This window comes from Mytilus galloprovincialis, chromosome 9 (genome assembly GCF_965363235.1).
Source record: "Mytilus galloprovincialis chromosome 9, xbMytGall1.hap1.1, whole genome shotgun sequence".
NCBI lineage: Eukaryota > Metazoa > Mollusca > Bivalvia > Mytilida > Mytilidae > Mytilus > Mytilus galloprovincialis.
The window spans coordinates 81,884,766-81,903,766 of NC_134846.1; the positions used below are offsets into that span (position 1 = coordinate 81,884,766).

At 32.6% G+C, this 19,001-nt stretch overlaps 1 protein-coding gene across 2 annotated transcripts; it reads right to left on the bottom strand.

Moving 5' to 3' along the window:
* Positions 1-752: 752 nt before the first annotated feature.
* LOC143046130 (caspase-3-like) lies at positions 753-9,082 on the bottom strand. 2 transcript variants are annotated; one of them, XM_076219129.1, is made up of 5 exons: positions 8,992-9,082; positions 7,166-7,376; positions 5,146-5,330; positions 4,248-4,362; positions 753-1,322 (listed from the first exon to the last, which is right to left on the bottom strand). In XM_076219129.1, the coding sequence occupies exons 1-5, from the start codon at positions 8,992-8,994 to the stop codon at positions 1,021-1,023; spliced, it is 816 nt and encodes a 271-aa protein (XP_076075244.1). In that variant the 5' UTR covers positions 8,995-9,082; the 3' UTR covers positions 753-1,020. The 2 variants fall into 2 exon arrangements, with proteins under 2 accessions (XP_076075244.1, XP_076075245.1); XM_076219130.1 differs by having other exon boundaries at positions 9,008-9,073.
* Between the last annotated feature and the right edge of the window lie 9,919 nt (positions 9,083-19,001).

Below are 19,001 nucleotides of genomic sequence, written 5' to 3' on the forward strand. Positions count from 1 at the left end.
GTCATATACAAGTGACAGGTTTAGCTAGCTATAATACCAGGAATTATCCATCATTTTCTACATAAAAAAAGTAAAATCACAAAAATACTGAACTCCGAGGAAAATTTTAAATGGAAAGTCCCTAATCGAATGTCAAAATTAAAAGCTTAAAACACATCAATCAAATGGATAAAATGATTTTACCAAGTCAGGAATACGACACATGTAATCTTTTCGTTTGGTGTCTTTGAGCTTTTGATTTTGCCATTTGATTAGGGATTTTCCGTATTGATTTTTCCTCGGATTTCGGTATTTCTGTTATTCTTCTTTTTGATATGCTGGTAGATATTATATTTTAATCGTCCGTTTGGCTGTGGGTTGTACAACCACACATCCATGTCCAGTCGAAATACGGAGGTTTAATCCGATGCATATTGTAGAAGGAGCGTTACGCTTTATGTCTTGATCCAATAAACTCTAATTTTGAAGTAACAATCGAAATCTCTCACAATTCTTCCAGGCCGAACCCCTTTTTTTCAGAACATAACAATTATATTGATTATTATTTTGTTTTCGTCATGAACATGCACGAAATATATGCCAAGCAAGAATAAAGCAATCAATTAATCTTTTGGTTATTGTGTCTTGTTGTTTTTCAACTTACGTACGATACATGATTTGTTCCTGAAGGTACAATGTATTTAATTTCAATTTTAACATGTTGTTGAACTCTAGCCAACCAATGATTATTTGTTATTCTAATATGGCAGATATATAGAAATCTTCAAAGTGGTTTATTCAATTATAGATAATTCAAAATGAACAACATTAAAAGAGCTTTATCTAGACTGTTGTATTTACCTGTTCAAAATCCGAAATCCGGAATTGTGCCTTCTTTAGTTGGTACGAAAAGGTATGTTCAAAACAAAAAAATGGAAAAGTAATTTTGATTTCTTCTGATATCAATTTTTTCTAAGACATATTTCCTTCAAGTTAAACTATCAATTAAATGTTTTACCAAAGGAACTGGTTTTGTTAGAATTATACGTCAGTTTCCTTTTGTTTTTGGCAAAGTGTAAATTGTCGTAGTAACTGTGATGTGCAGATCGGGGGTTCTAGATGTTTGTTGAGTTCTTTATTCTGCTGTTGGAGTGTCCGGCTATTAATGTCATCCACATACTCTTTCATAGCAGCATTTACTTTAAATGTTAATTGATGTATATCAGTACCTCGTTCCTTTCTTATTTCATTACAGAATGTGTGTATAAATTTAGAGCCTTGTGCAATGTTCCATTTGTTCTCCGGTTTGACCGAGTCTGACCAAGGGAATGTTTCAATAGAACCTTTAATAGACATAAAAACATAAAGATCAACAAAACATATGAGATTTATAGATTATTGCTAATCATCTCAAGGACATTGATTTACTGACTTGAGCCGGAACGTCGAAAGTGATAAAAGCAATCGAGTTGAGATGACCAATGATAATATGTTTATCGCTATTTTACTTACGACGACATTGATTAATTCATTGACACGTGTTACCTTTGTTTCTAGCGATACTTATTAATATCACTTCAATGTGCTGAGAAAGAAAATTATCAATCAGTAACATCAAAGGCAATTTTCGTAAAATAGCGATAAAATCTTTTACTTTATTCACATGAGCTGGATTTGATCGTTATCGTGATATCTGCTACTAATTATCAATTTTGAATGTGAAAGGTTTCTAAAAAAAACTCAAAGTAGATTGAAACATGTATCAAAATAATATTAGATACTTAACAATTACATTCACTGTGATACCGATCAATATATACCGCTGTACACGTCATATATAATTCGCCTTACAATCAAAAATGCCATCCACTGTCGATCCCTCCAATCCAAGTCGATCGATATTCACGTATTATTTACTTCAGCTTACATTCAAAATGGCATCCATTATCGATCTATCTGATGTATTTAGATCGATGTTTACGTTATCTCGGACCATGCTTCCAAACCAAATGACACCCATTGTCGATCCATTCCATCAATTTAGATAGATGCGTATCGATATATTCAGATCGATGTTTACCTTATCTCTACCCTAGCTTACAAACAAAATGACATCCACTGTCGATCCCTCTGATTATGTAGATCGATGCGTATGTAATATATACGTCTACTTAAAACAAAATGGCGTCTCCTGTCGATCCATCCGATGTATTTAGATTAATGTTTACGTTATCTCTACCCTAGCTTAAAAACAAAATGGCGTTTCTTGTCGATCGATGTAGATCGATACGTATGTAATCTCTTTTTAAAGTTACAAACCAAATGGCGTCCACTGCCGATCCATCGGATCAATTAAGATCGATGTTTACGTTATCTCTACTTAAGCCTACAAACAAATTGGCGTCCCTAGGCGATCAATCCTAACCATTTAGATTGATGTTTACGTTATCTCTTCTTCAGCTTTCAACCAGAATTGCATCCACTGTCGATCCATCCAATCTATTTAGATAACTGTTACTGTTATCTCTATCATAGCTTACAAACCAAATTACATCCACTGTCGATTCATCAAAACCGTTTTAGATCGATGCAAATGTAATCTCTATATGATCTTGCAAATCAAAGGGCGTCCACCGCTGATCCTTTCGATCTTTAAAATCGATATTTCCGTTATCTCTGGTCTAGCCTACTAACAAAATCGACTGTTGGTCCATCCAATCTATTAAGATCGTAATTTCTGTTATCTCTACCCTAGCTTTCGAACAAAATGACATCCACTGTCCATAATTCCGATCCATTTATATCGATTTTTACGTTATCTCTACTTTAGCCTACAACCATAATGGCATTCCAACGCGTTCCATCCGAACCATTTAGATCGATGTTTACGTTATCTCTTCTTCAGCTTTCAACCAGAATTCCATCCCCTGTCGATCCATTTAATCTATTTAGATAATTGCTACTGTTATCTCTATCATAGCTTACAAACCAAATTAAATCCACTGTCGATTCATCAAAACCATTTTAGATCGATGCAATTGTAATCTCTATATGAACTTGCAAGGCAAATGGCGTCCACTACTGATCCTTTCGATGTTTCCGTTATCTCTGGTCTAGCTTACAAACAAAATGACATTCACTGTTGATCCATCCAATTTGTTTACATCGAAATTTGTGTTATCTTTATCTCTATCCTAGCTTTCGAACAAAATGACATCCACAGTCGATAATTCTTATCCATTTATATCGATTTTTACGTAATCTCTAGGTAAGCTTACAAACTAAATAGTATTCCCTGACGATTTATTTAAACAATTTAGATTGATGTTTACGTAATCACTGCTTAAGCCTTAAACTCTAATGGCATCCAGTGTAGATTCTTCTGAACAATTTAGATCAATGCGAATGTAATCTCTGTATGAGCTTGCAAAGCAAATGGTGTCCACTGAAGATCCTTTCTATCTGTATAAATCGATGTTTCCGTTGTCTCTGGTCTAGCCTACTAACAAAATGATATCCACTGTTGGTCCATCTCTTCTTAATCTTGCAAACCAAATACTGTTCACTGTCGATCCAACCGATCTATTAAGATCAAAGTTTCGGTTATCACAAGCCTAGCTTACAAACCAAATGACATCCACTGTCGATCTATGCTTATGTAATCTTTACTTATGCTAGCAAAATGAATGCCGTCTACTGCCGATCAATCCAAACTATTTATATCGATGTTAATGTAATCTCTACTAAAGCTTACAAACCAATTGGCATCACCTGGTGATTTATCCAATCCATTTAGATCGATGTGAAGTGTTATATTTAACATTTTCATAAAAGCGTGAGGCTTTGCTACCCACAAAACCAGGTTCAACTCATTATGTCTTCTTAAAATGTCCTGTACCCAGTCAGGAAAATAGCAATTGTTAACGTATAGGTCGTTTCTGTGTGTGTTGCATTGTCGTTTATATTTTGTTGCACTCCAGTATTTCTATTGCTGAATTGTAGTCCTACTATGGCTGATGTGGTTCTCTCGGTGTTAGCCTGTAACCCGGATTTGTTTTCTCTCAATCGATTTATAATTTTCGAACAGCCTTTATTTAACGTTATCTCTTCTTATGCCTACATACCAAATAACATCACCTGTCGGTCTACTCGATCCATCAGGTCGTTGTTTAATTAATATCTTATTAATCTTACAAACCAAATGGCATCCACTGTCAATACATCAAATATATTTAGATCGATGTTTCGTTATCTCTATTTTAACTTACTTGGAATACTACAATGATAAATTAAACTGTCCGCCTGAGTTGGCAGTCTTGTTACTTCTCCATCTGTGTTTGAAAAATCACCGGGCGTCTTTGCGGAAATACCTAAATCATCCGTCTACAAAACAAAGGCATTTTTTTAAGAACTTGGTTTTTGAGTTTATAGTTTGCAGAAAACTTCATGTTAATAATAAAACAAAATCCATGGTATTTCTTGTTAATGATGTTTGCGTTAGTAGCAAACACAGTTAAAATTATTAGGCATTATGTTAAAGCCATTCGATGCATTCTATTTCACTTATAGAATAACTGATATTACTAATCTTCTCGTTAAACTTAATCACGATGTATTTCTTATCTCTTGATTTTGACTTGTGAAAGAATTACCGTGTGGATTCTTATTACACCTGGATTTTACAGCATAGACATCGTTTTGAAATGTGATGTTAATACTATAACGGGTTGACTATCCTGCAATGTGGAATTACCACCTATATTAACACATAATGACTTATACAAATGTTAGGTTTTTTTCAGAATTAAAATTTGCATGTTGAATTTTTTTTCGGGAGAAATATAATTCTATCCAATCTGTTAATATACTTTTTTCTCCGATATAATAAAATTTCTCTAAAAATCAAAATCTTTACTTACAATTTCTCAAACCTCACTGAGCTATATGTTGGCATTTTTAATTATTCAAAAAGTTGTATAATTATGTAAATACACGTCTTTAAAAATTCTTAGATACACTATCACAAATTAAACGGTAAAAAAATAATATACATATAAATATGTATTAGTCAATTAGGTTTTCAGTAATTGACGAAAAATGAACATTTATTTTGAAATCAATAACATTAAAAAGGGTTTTCCCTAATTATTAGAATAAATGTCTTACCTGTAGAATAAATATCTTGGGTTTACCTCTCAGTCCTTTACAGTTTTCTGTATTAAAGATATGGATTACTTCATCAACTGAAATATCAAACCCATTGAAGTCCTTAAAACAGCCATTCATATCACTGCAACTTATTATGACGCATAATAAAAAATCTGTATCTTCAGTAAATTCTGATTTATCACCTGAAAAAAAATATCAGTATGTGTATGGTGCACATAAACATAGGGAGATGTGGTATAATTCCAAACTATTCGCAAGAGTTAAAATGGAATGGGAAAAGCAATTATAGGACACCGAACGGCCTCCGACGAAAAAAAACATACGTATAGTATAACAGGTACCGACATAAAAATGTAAACTAAATCAACGAGAACACTTACAGGCTAATTTGTATCAAAGCAATGTCCTTAATTCAAATATGAAACTTCAAAGATATGAACCGGTGACAACCTGTGGCACACAAGGAACAATGCGGGGTTAAATATGTTTGGGAGCGCTTAATCCTCCCCTAACCTGTGACAGTGGTGTAACATTACAACAAATAAATTAAGAATAAAGGCATGAAAACAAAAGGAAACTTTTTGAAGCGAATCAATGGATTTTAATCGAGTGCATCTTTTTACAGTATAAATACGACACAAACACACCGAATAGTTAGTGGAATTACCTATGCGCAAATTTTGTTCTTGTGGACATAACTTAAATAAGTGTGTGTGTTTTTCTCATAATAAAATCGTGGGATCTTAATATATTATCCAAGTTTACGAAAAGGATGTATGCTGCACAATGGTAAGTATAGATTTAAAACGTATTCTTATATTCAGTATCAGTTGCTATTTGCTTATCTCAAAAGATTAGTACGAGGCACAAAACAACTGACATAAAGCCATTGAAGCACCGAAATATGATAACTCGTAAGTTACTGAAACTATTCTAAAGCCAATGACAACTAATAAATAAATCATGTTTTAAATGATTTCATTGAAAACGAATCTTCATCATTCCTGTATATTAAATAAAGGCAACAGTAGTATACACAGTGGCAGATCCAGGGGAGGGTTCCAGGGATTGGAACCCCCCTTTTTGGGGGCGATCAATTCATTTGATTGGGGAACTATAGTTGAAACCCCCGACCCCTTGTCCTGGGTTTGGACCCCCCCCTTTTTTTTTAAATGACGCGATCCGCCCCTGATACAGCTGTTCGAAAGTCATAAATCGATTGAGAGAAAACAAATTCGGATTACAAACTAAAACCGAGGGAAACACAACAACTATAAGATGAAAACAACGAACAACAGAAACATTAAAGTGAACAAAAAACCAAACGACAATTTAACACACACAGAAACAGTTTATGGGAAAACAACTGACAACTTCCTGACTTGGTACAGGACAAACGGTGGGTTGGACCTGATTTTCTGGCTAGCCAAACTTCACGCTTTTATGCCAATGTTAAATATAACACTAAAAGGACAATATAACATGACAGGACTGCAGTACAAATCAATGCAAGAGCATTCAGGACAGAGAAGTACACAAATAAACAATACAATAACACTTATCGAATTGCTAATAGTTATCAAAGGCACCAGGATTATAACTTAATACGTCAGACGCGCGTTTCATCTACATAAGACTCATCAATGACGCTCAGACCAAAACAGTCAGAAAGCCAACAAGTATAAAGTCATAGAGCATTGATGACCTAAAATTCCAAAAACATGGAAACGTCAAGGAAAATCGTTGTGTTACATGTATAGATTCATTACCCACAAGTTCATTTCAACAACAAAACGCAGGTAATCTACGGACTAGCCCACCTTTCCGTCTATGGTTTTGGATCTTGTGACAATATTATTTAAATCATTGCTTGTTTGTTTACTATTTTCCTTTGCTGCGTGTTTGTGTGTGTGTTCATTGATGTTCCTAAAATTGTTACATCACGGTTTGTCATGTAATGGAAATTAAAAATCATTTCATTTTTTAGTAAGTTTGTCTAGAAAAAATGTATACTTACGTATATTTAACAATTGCTTTAATATTGTATCTCTGTCGCTGTCCTGATTAAAAACTTCAGGTTCGGCATATCCAAGCTGTTTGAATGTTTCCTTTAATGTCTTTGTATCAGCATCAATGCTGTTATGGTCACAGTCTTTTATTTTTATTGGAATAATTATTGGCTTACAGGATGGTATTTTACTCAAGGTATAAGTCTCCATGTGGACAAGCTGTACAAGTTTAACAATCAAATAAATTATACAATAACAGACTAAACTAGAGGCTATAAACAGCCTGTGTCGCTCACCTTGGTCTATGTGCACATCATGAACAAATGACACAGATGGATTGATGACAAAATTGTGTTTAGGTGAAGGTGGGGTGTTTGTAGATCTTACTTTATTGAACATTCTTGCTGCTGACAATTATCTCTATCTATATTAAACTTGGCCCAGGCGTAATATTTTGTAAAAATTTACAAAACTTACAAAATTTATGAAAATTCTTAAAAAATTACTAGAAAGGGCAATATCTTCTTAATTGACCATTTTGATCATGCTGACTTATTTGTAGGGGTTACTTTGCTGTACATTATGTTGTTACAGTTTATCTGTACCTATAATAATATTTAAGATAATAACCAAAAGCTGCAAAATTTTCTTAAAATTACCAATTCAGTGGCAGCAACCCAACAACGGGTTGCCTGATTGGTCTACAAATTTCAGGGCAGACAGACCTTGACTTATCAAATAAATTTATCATGTCAGATTTGCTCTAAATTCTTTGGTTTTAGAGATATAACCCAACATCTACATTTAACCCCTATGTTCTATTTTTAGCCATAATGGCCATCTCAGTTGGTTGGCCGGGTCACAAGACAATTTGTTTTAACAAGATACCCCAATGATGATTGTGGCTAAGTTTGGTTAAATTTGGCCCAGTAATTTCAGAGAAGATTTTTTAAAAAGATTACTAAAATGTTGGAAATATGGTTAAAAATTGACCATAAAGGGCAATAATTCCTTAAGGGGTCAAATGACAATTTTGGTCATCGTCACTCATTTGTAGATCTTACTTTGCTGATCATTATTGCTGTTTACAGTTTATCTCTATCTTTTATAATATTCAAGATAATAACCAAAAAATGAAAATTTCCTTAAAATTACTAATTCGGGGCCGCAACACAACAATGGGTTGTCCAATTTGCCTGAAAATTTTTCAAGCTGATAAATTTGACCTGATTAACATTTTACCCTTTGTCAGATTTCCTCTAAATGCTTTGGTTTCAGAGATATAAGCGAAAATCTACATTTTACCCCTATGTTCTATTTTAGTCATGGCGGCCATCTTGGTTGGTTGGCAGGGTCATCGGACACATTTTTTTAACTAGATACCCCAATGATAACTGTGGCCAAGACTTGTTAAATTTGGCCCAGTAGTTTCAGAGGAGAAGGTGTTTGTAAAAGTTTATACGGACGCAGGACACAGGACGTCGGACGACGGACGCCAAGTGATGAGAAAATCTCACTTGGCCTTTCGGACAGGGGAGCTAATAATTTAAAACATAGTATATGTAACTTATTATCATGACGTAGACTTATAACCTTTCAAAATTACAGAAATATATAGAGTAATTTTGAAGTGTAAACATCGCTATTATAGGTGAACTTTTGAAGTAGTAGATCAAATCGAAACTACGATATCCTGGTGTATAAAACTAAACGTAATGCTATTTAGTGTGTATTCTTTTGACTTTGCTACATTTAGTATTTACAATATATTTCAAATCGAAATAACGTAAAGTATGGAATCTAGATTCTTGATATGATACACGATAGATCTTACCATACAAAATACTAACTTAAGGACGAATATATGTTCTCAGTTATAAATGTGTTGTGTAATGGTGAAAGGTTTTACCGGTGCTATATTTATTAATTATGAGGGGATTTAAATAACGTGTATTCTATATATAGATTGTGTGTAGCGTTTCGTACCTAACATTTGTCTAAAGAGGTCAACATTTTCGCGTATTTTTTTCTGCAAGTATACAATTATACAGAGAAAAAAAGTGACAAAAGTAAATTGTAAATTACACTATGTCATTCAATTTAGATGTGTATTAGTTTTACCATATAAACTTTAAACTCAGTCAAAATAACTATACAATATAACTCAAATTACACATAGACACAATCATTTGGTAACAGTAGCTATGAGATAGTACAGAGTCCCTTGTCCTCAGTTCTAATGACGTTAATGTAGGAACCCAATCTTTTTTACATGGACAAATATTTGAAGTTCGCAAATATCCCTATTGACTGTCGTCAGAGTACTCTTTTTACGACTATCAAATCAATCACTAATTGATGAATCCAAATATTTCTAGACGATACTGCAATGCTATCTCTTATATATCTCTTCATTTAGTGAAACCTCCTCGTAAAGCCGCGATATTGATAATCAGTGTGGATGCAAATGCTTATAATCCAATGTTGAAAAAATACAATAAAATCAGATAAACCGTTTAATGCCATAAATACTCATTTAAATGTAACACACAACAGAAACAGCAAGCTTTATGGAGTTTTGTGCCAAAGTATTAAAGTCATACCAAGAAATCCTCGTTAACAGTTCCAGAGGATCTCCTTCGTCACCAATTAATATAAAAAAAAAAAAGAAGATGTGGTATGATTGCTAATGAGACAACTCACCACAAGAGACTAAAATGACACAGAAGTTAACATATATAGGTCACCTTGCGGCCTTCAACAATGAACAAAGCCCATACCGCATAGTCAGCTATAAAAGGCCCCGAAATGACAATATAAAACAATTCAAACGTGAAGAATAATAGTTGGAGATTTGATCTCATTTAACCAAATAATTTATGACCTGCATGTACGTGTCCCTTAGAACACGGCCATATAGCAAATAGTCAATATCATTCATCCATGTAATTTGCTCTATGGGGTGTTTGTAAAATTTCAACGAAGGCAATTCCTTGGCATGTTTAAAGTTACTACACGCAATCAAATGCGTGTTGTTTCAATATCATTGTTATGATATATTTTTCTACTACTTTTTAAAACGCACGCCTTTACTAGGTATACACATACGAATCTAGACATACTTAAGAATTTTGAAAAAAAACAACAAAATCTAACGATGTTTGGCAGGATGTATTGTTGAAAAAATATTGTTAGTACAAAGGGAAACTCCAACGTTCCTTTCACGAAAAAAGATATGTAATGCAAATAATTTGAGAAGATTGCACACATATATGTTGAAATCGAGACGAATTTATCTTATAATCGTTAAAAAAAAATAGGGAATTTACTCAGTCTATGGAAGAAGCGATTCGATAAAAGCTTTTCTCATATCAACGAGCGATATTGTCTTATATCAACGAGTTGCATTGTGGGAAATTTCAGACGAATGTTTGCATTTGTACAAAGAAAGGCATATTTCTCGGTATAAAGTAATGAATCTTTTCTTAAAACAGGGTGACATTTAACACGACATACGTCTGGTGTATACTTTTCATGAGTTATTTTATGTAATAACAAGCAAGGTGTATTTAAACGAGAAAATTGAATTATTGAAGAAATGAAACATTAATGCACGATTTATCATTTGTAGATGTACACATTCTATCAGTATCATGTAGCAAATTCACCTAAATCACCTATAAGTCAACGATACTGCTATATTTTAAAATATCAATGCGATATTTGTCTTATATCATAGCGATGATTTTTTAATATACAAAATTTATGAATGCGATACTTTTCTAATATAACTGCTATAGTTTTCTAATACAAAATGAATACGATGACACGTCACAATGCATGTCAAGAAAACTACAAACTTAATTCACAAACTTAGATCATGACCGGTTTAATGTTTTAGGATCAATATCACTAAAATTTCGTAACTGGTAACAAAATTAACGCTTACATGAACTTATCATTTCAAAAATGTTTCTTGACCCTATTGATAGTTGAAAGTGTTAATAATCTGTTCAGTCTATTGAATTCAATCACATGGTTTAACCGACTAACTAACATGTTTAGCCTCGCCACATTATTTATGTATGTGCCTGTCCGAAGTCAGGAGCCTGTAATTCAGTTGTTGTCGTTTGTTTATGTGTTACATATTTGTTTTTCGTTCATTTTTTTATATATAAATAAGGCCGTTAGTTTTCTCGTTTGAATTTTTTTACATTGTCTTATCGGGCCTTTTATAGCTGACAATGCGGTATTGGCTTTGCTCATTGTTGAAGGCCGTACGGTGACCTATAGTTGTTAATGTCTGTGTTATTTTGGTCTCTTGTGGACAGTTGTCTCATTGGCAATCATACCACATCTTATTTTTTATAATTCTATTTGAAGTTATGATGCAATGGCGGAATTTAAATGCGGTTGCAAATACGTCTACCTACCTATTAGATTATAATATACTGGTCACACTGCTATAGCCTATCTACCTTGGTAATATCGATATAGACAAAAAATATCATTACTTAAAAGAAACATTCATTCAAACAATCCAATCCAATACAGCTCCAAATTACAATAAATAGTCAAATGGTAAAATCAATAATCCAAACAAATTAAAATGTACAAATGCTGATGTCCCGAACTTTGAAGATACCAACTGAGTAGCCTCAGACTATAAATTGGACAACTTCAGATACAACGAAAATCAAAAATCTTGTCAAACAGAAAATGTATTTATTGTTAACATAGAAAAAGATATTGAGAAGGAAAACAGTTCTTTTGGGATATCAAAGACTTTTCCCGTTGGTAAATCGATATCTCTATGAACATAATCAGCTCGCCGCGTGGACGCTCTTTTACATCGCGATGACCGTGAGGGTATTTCGATGTATTGTTGCCACAGAGATTTGACTTTCGTTTTTGGCTAGTAACCGATCGTATAAATACGCGAACATTTCTTAGTGCAAAATAACAATCCGTATCGCTTGTTATAAATTCATTTCTTCAATGAGTACTAAAAAAATGTTTAGAACATGTAATTGTCTTTTGACCTTAAAAATGTGGATATATCTTTTCTATATTCATACATTTAGATCGTTCAGTTGGATGACTGGAAAGCAGTTATCTATAAGGGGAAATTTTAAAGATTTATAGATATAAGAAGATGGTGCATGAGTTCGAATGAGACAACTTTCCATCAAAGTAATAATTTGTTTAAAGTAAACCATTATAGATCAAAGTAGGTCCTTAAACACGGAGCCTTGGCTCACAGCGAACATCACGCTATATAGGAACAAGAACATTGATAGTGTTTAACCATTCAAACAGGAAAACCAACGGTCTATTTTGTAAAAAAAAGGAGATTCAAAAGTACAGGTCAGATTTTGTCGAATCAATCTGAACGAGGACAGTATGATTCATCTTTGTCACAAGTTAGTTTCATTGTTATTCAATGAAAGTCTTCTATGCGTGCGTTGCGAGCATATCGGATATATATTATTTTGGTGCGTCCATTATGAAATTTGCTAAATGTTACATGTGAACAATCATTTTGATGCTTAGCTATTTGATTACGGCATTATTTATTAAACCCTTATTTGATTAGTTTTGCTTCCAAAACCAATTGAGAACTTTGTAAGATGTTACCTAAAACAATTTGAATATAAGCAATGGTCTTAAAACTGCTTTTTTACATACAATACTATTAAGAAGTTAAATCACAAAAATACTGAACTCCGAGGAAAATTCAAAACAGAAAGTCCCTTATTAAATGGTAAAATCAAATGATAAAACACACCAAACGAATAAATAACAACTGTCATATTTCTGACTCAGTACTAGCATTTTCAAGTTTTGAAAATGGTGGATTGAACCTGGTTTTATAGCGCTTAACCTTTCACGTGTATGACGGCCTCGTTAAATTCTGTCATATTTACAACGATGCGTGAACAAAACAGACATAATAGGTAAAATTGTCAAAATATGGGTACAACAGTCTAATATTAATACTAATCGGTACTAATGTTGATATAAGAAAAACACTGCTATGATATTTTAAAAGTATCGCATTGATATTTTAAAAGTATCGCATTGTTTATTTATGTATATAAGAAAAACACAGCACTTCAAATTTTACACGGACATAAACTTTAGCTTCTAACTCACGGCCGACACTCGGCTAACCGAGAGTTTGGTCGGTTAATCTATATTGAGTATGCAGCTATATCGGCGGTTGGTCTGTTAATCGGGTTGGCTAAAGTCTGTTAATCAGGTGCTATCGAGAAAATCATTGAAAGTTCAGCATGTTCCACTGTATAACTTTTTAAATATATGTTTATCATAAAAAATATTCATGTCTAACAAAACAATTCAATGTACTGAATCCAGTGGTGTAATTATTATTTTTCTAGCTTCAATGTACGATCTATAAAACGAAAAGGCGGGTTACTCATCAATAAATTTATACACATTTTACACGCACAAACTGTACACAAAATGACACGTTGGTTGAATTTACGTGCATGCAATATTTTAAACATCGAAAAAAGACAGGCATTATGTTTGTTAACCATACAGAAATTATTGTGTGAAAAATCTTCACGAAAATCTGTATTTTGGTGACATAAATCAATCTTTAATTAAAACCGGGTCTGTTAATGGGTCGGATGTATAAAACCCGGTCTGTTAATTGGTCTGTTAAGAGTTATGAATGGCAATAAAAGTATAATTTTATTGCTATATGGGGTGTTATCGGATCAAATGGGTGGGCTCAAGACGAGCGGCTAAAATATACGGAAACATTACATGAGCAATGAAACATAAAATATACGGAAACAACACATGAACCAGTGGCGGATCCAGGGGGGGGGGGGGGTTCCGGGGGTTAGAACCCCCCTTTTTTTTGCCGATCAATGCATTTGAATGGGATCATATAGTTGGAACCCTCCCCCCTTTTACTCTGGGTTGGGAACCCCCCTTTTTAAAATGGCTGGATCCGCCACTGTAAACAATGAACAATTTAAACAATGGAAATAGAAAATTGATAAAAACGGTTTCAAAAAGTGTAATATTAAAGTAATGTTAATTTCATCCAAGAATGGTCGCATATGTCATGTGGATTCTGTTTAATTGTCATGCATGACACCAACTTGTCATCTACATTGGTAACCAGTATATAAATCAGAGATAAACGTCGTAATGTAACTAAACATCAGTAAGTAAAATATATTGGGATGCTAAAATACAAAGAATAGAGAAAGAATAATGAGTAAGATAAATTAAAGGTAAAAGGAAAAAACGTCACGGAAGAAACGTGACATAACAATTTAACGAATACAGAAATAAACAACACCCCCCAATCCGAACCCTCATGGTATACACGATAATCTGGATAGAGTAGCAGAATATAGAATAATAGATAAGGACAGTAGAGAGTGATGCATTGCTAAAAAAGAGAAAAAAAAATAATAATTGTTTAAGAATACACACATGAAACACCCCTGGGTGTTGAAACAGTAACGGATTGCGATGTACTCATATTGGTGACAAATGCTAGAAGTTTACATGCGGACAACTGCCGTTCTCCTCTACACTTATGAAGAAAGGAACTAAACGGAATAAAATGTATTAAAATTTAAGATGACCAAATGTAGCTGCATTCGCTCCTTTCCATTTAATTCTTGAGAATGACTAACATTGCCTATGTAAAATTTTAAAATCGTTTGTATGCACACTGAACAACAAATTTATGTGACGTATAAAATTTTCTTATGTCAGACACTCAAATCAATGAATGTGTTCGTAGATAGTAGATGTTTTTGTGTTCTGTTAAGTTGTTCCTTTTTAAATTGTTATACGATGATGACGGATGTACCCATATTTTGACTATTTTATTTATTGTGTCTGTTTATTTAACGCCATCAATGTAAATATAACGGAATTTTATGAGACTGTCATTAAAGTGAGAGGGTTAGCGCTATAGAACCAGGTTTAATCCATCATTTTCTACATTTGAAAATGCCTGTACCAATTCAGGAATATGACAGTTCTTGTCCATTCGTTTTTGATACGTTTTGTTATTTGGTTTTGCCATATTATTATGGACTTTCCGAATTGATTTTCCTCTAAGTTCAGTATTTTTGTGATTTTACTTTTTTTTGTAAACAACATATGATTAAGTAATAGAAATAAAGAACCAATTGGAGGATGCTTACGAATTAGGGTTTTTCGTCCAATGACAAATATCATGTGCATATGAGAATGACAACACGTTATATGCACTGGACAGATGTACAGTTTATATTTATTTTACCGGTACCTTGTGTTGTATTAGAAAAACACTTTCAGTCGGATTTGAGAACATGCTACTTTGAACAGACACAAAAATTGAGGCTGATTGAAAACATTAATAATAAATTCATGCATATTCCAGCGGCCAATTTATATCACGCTATATTGAAGTGACACCCTTCAATAAAATGCAAAGAAAGTCAAAATAAAAATGCTCTTACTAGTAAATCACAACCGAAATGAATGACAGACGGACATTTTTTACAAAACTTAATGAACAATTGCAATCAAGATATTTGAGGTTTGCGTAATAACGCAAATATAGGAAGAAAAATTAAAAAAAAAAATGTGTGGCGCTAATTCGCTTCCGTAGGATACTGTTGCACCGTATTATCATTTTTTTTATTACTTAGGAACATCTCATTCTTAACTTTTTCTATGGGAAAATATAAAGGTAGCAAAAATAACTGTGGCTAAATAACTCTTAACTGACACAATTTCAATTGTTCAACCCATTAACAGACTTTATTCCCATAATTTTCACTAAAACGTGGTAATATTCACGTTATATTACAATGATGAAATATTCACCAATGCAAATTTATTTTTTAGACCCAAAGTACTATTTTGTGTCCTTTAAATGATATCTAAAATTGTTTGTTTCGACTTTTATTAAAAAATTCCTATGCGTATAAGCATAAATACTACATACTTGCGCGACGCCTTTAATTTTACTAAAAACTGCGTAGACTATGAAATGTTTTTACAAGTGGAAAATGTTCTATGATAGATATCATTTTGTCGGACACTTTTCTTTTTTTGATTTGGTTCTTATAATATGCTAAAAATCTGTATATTTGATACAGTTTAACATTAAATTGTGCGGTTTACTCTTAACAGACGTATAACCAACCCGATTAACAGACCAATCTCCCATATAGCCGCATACTCAATATAGATTAACCGACCAATCTCTCGGTTAGCCGAGTGTCGGCCGTGTAACTAACTTCTCAATGTATATTTAGACTCAATTGTTGTTTATATTTGAACAATACGTTTTAAAGTTAGTATTTTCCTAATTTTTCGTTGCCGAAAACAACATTTTCCGCATGGAATGTCTGCATATTTACAATTGATATTAGACAATATCGCTTTGTGATATAAGAAAAGTTTTTTATCGATACGCTTCTTCCATAGACTGTTACTTGTGCAAACAAAACTGTTTACATTCACGCAGAGACATTTTTGTAAGATTTCGGGTTTAGTTTAAACATATTTTATTTGCTGAATTAAAGCAAAATGGATTAGACACAAGTAAATCATACTTATGAAGTCTTCTCCATAATACAATATAAAGTTACAATAATAGTATAATATAATGGACATGCATATAAAACAAACAATTTATGCAATATAATACTAGCTTTGATAGGTGAACAAAGAGGATAGAAGTAAAAAGAGAAAAAGAAAGTTTGAAAAATCGTATAATTCTGTGACGATGACTTGTGAATTGATGACAATGATGACGTTCCGTGTCAGTAATAATAACGCTCTATCAAGGTATAAGAAATCTGTTTGACCTTTTTATGAAATTTTGAACATGTTTGAAAATTTGAATATTTTGTTCGTTCGAAAGTTCCAAGTGTCCGCAAATTAATAGTTTTGTATCTAAAACAAGGTTTTCAGATAGCCAGTTAAGGTTATGGAATAAGGTTTTTCTACATAATGTGTATTTTGGGCAAACGAAGAAGTAATGGTAGACATCCTCAATATCGGACCAACAATGGCAAGAAGGATCATCTATAATATTAGCTCTAAATAGGTCATTGTTTAAGAATGAAGCGGAACATCGCAATTGCGTTAAGATTATATTTAATTTCCTTGGGCCGTACAAATAAAACGTTTCAATTTTACATAATAGACTATCGTTTTTTAATTCTTTCTTAAATTTAGAAATAGAGTCGACACTGCGAATTTTTGGATCAAGTTTATTCCATTCACGTATAGTAGAGGGAATAAACGATTCATTAGTAAGGGAAAGTCTACAAAATGGAACAATAATATCATGACCATTTCGCAACGGGTAGTTGGTTGTACTTTGTACACAAGGAGGTATACATACAAGATTACATAAATATTCTGGTGCATGCTTTTGGTTCATGTTATAAAACATCTGTAATTTTCTTCTCTTTCTTCTTTCAAAAAGAGATTCCCAGCCAACCTCAGAATACAAAGTTTCAGTTTTTGTAAATATTGGTAGACCTGTTACTATTCTTGCGGCCTCTGATTGCAAATTTTCTAATTTATTTGAGTAACCTATTCCACAATTATCCCACACTTCCGTGGCATATTCAAAAATGGGTCGAATAAAAACTAAGTATAGTTTTTCTAAATTATTTCGAGATAATCGGTATTTAAGTTTACGTAGAACATTTAAGTGTTTCTTTACACTTGTAATTATACTTTTCGGGTAATTGTGTCATGCTTAAAAAGTAATTAGAACAGTTTTGAAATTAATTCGTGGATAGAGGTTTAGTTTTTGTGTATTTAAAAGGTTTGAAAATATCATTTTTATAGTGACCACATTCATTAAAATTAAAGCAAAAAAGAGCTTGGACTTAACTTTTGCATTTCACGCGGCGAGACTTAATTTACAAAGATAAATATTTTGTGAGTAAATAGTTCGAAATGGTAAAGGATGCAATGAAAATTACAATAACTATAAGACGAATGCTACATTGATAAGCACGGTTTAATTACAAAATACAGTGACAAAAAACTTTTGGAAAAATTAAAATATTGAAAGACTATGCAGATAAATGTTGTACGGTATTTTATGATCTGTTTTAAACATTTTTGATTGCCATAACGCTCTTTATATCCACGACTGCTTGTTCACTGGAACAGTTTGACAGTAAATTAAACTTAATTTGTACAAATATCATAAATTGACCATTGATACTGTTCCATGTTGTAAGCAATTATTTTATTGTTTAAATTGACCATTGATACTGTTCCATGTTGTAAGCAATTATTTTATTGTTTCTGATTACTAGTATCTGTAAACTTAATCAAATAGAAAAAAAAAACATTTTCCTTTTCAGTCCATTAAATAAGTTTGAACTCTCCTTGAACCAGTATCTTGGGAATAATCATGTTAAATTTCTCGATTATAATATCCTTTAAAAAGACCCTGAAGGACATTTCTGACAACCAGATCTAAAAGTAATGATGAATTATTAGTTTCAGGAAAAGAAATCATACTGATGTCAAAAGTTTAAGAGAAATTGTATTTTATGAAATTGTTTTTTATAAAAGATATTAGTTATGATACATCAACGCATCAAAAGATATTTGTTCTAAATGAAATAAAAATGATTTTTCTTGTATTCCTATAAAAACAGATTATGGGTTGATGAGATTCAGAACCTTGTAACCGAACATTTATCAGTATTGTTATTTTCACTTTTCAAATACATTTTTTTTTTATGTCATCGATTAATGATTTTTTGTGTTCCCCAAAGGTTATATCTCACTGTTGTATTTTTTTGTTAGTTTTTCACT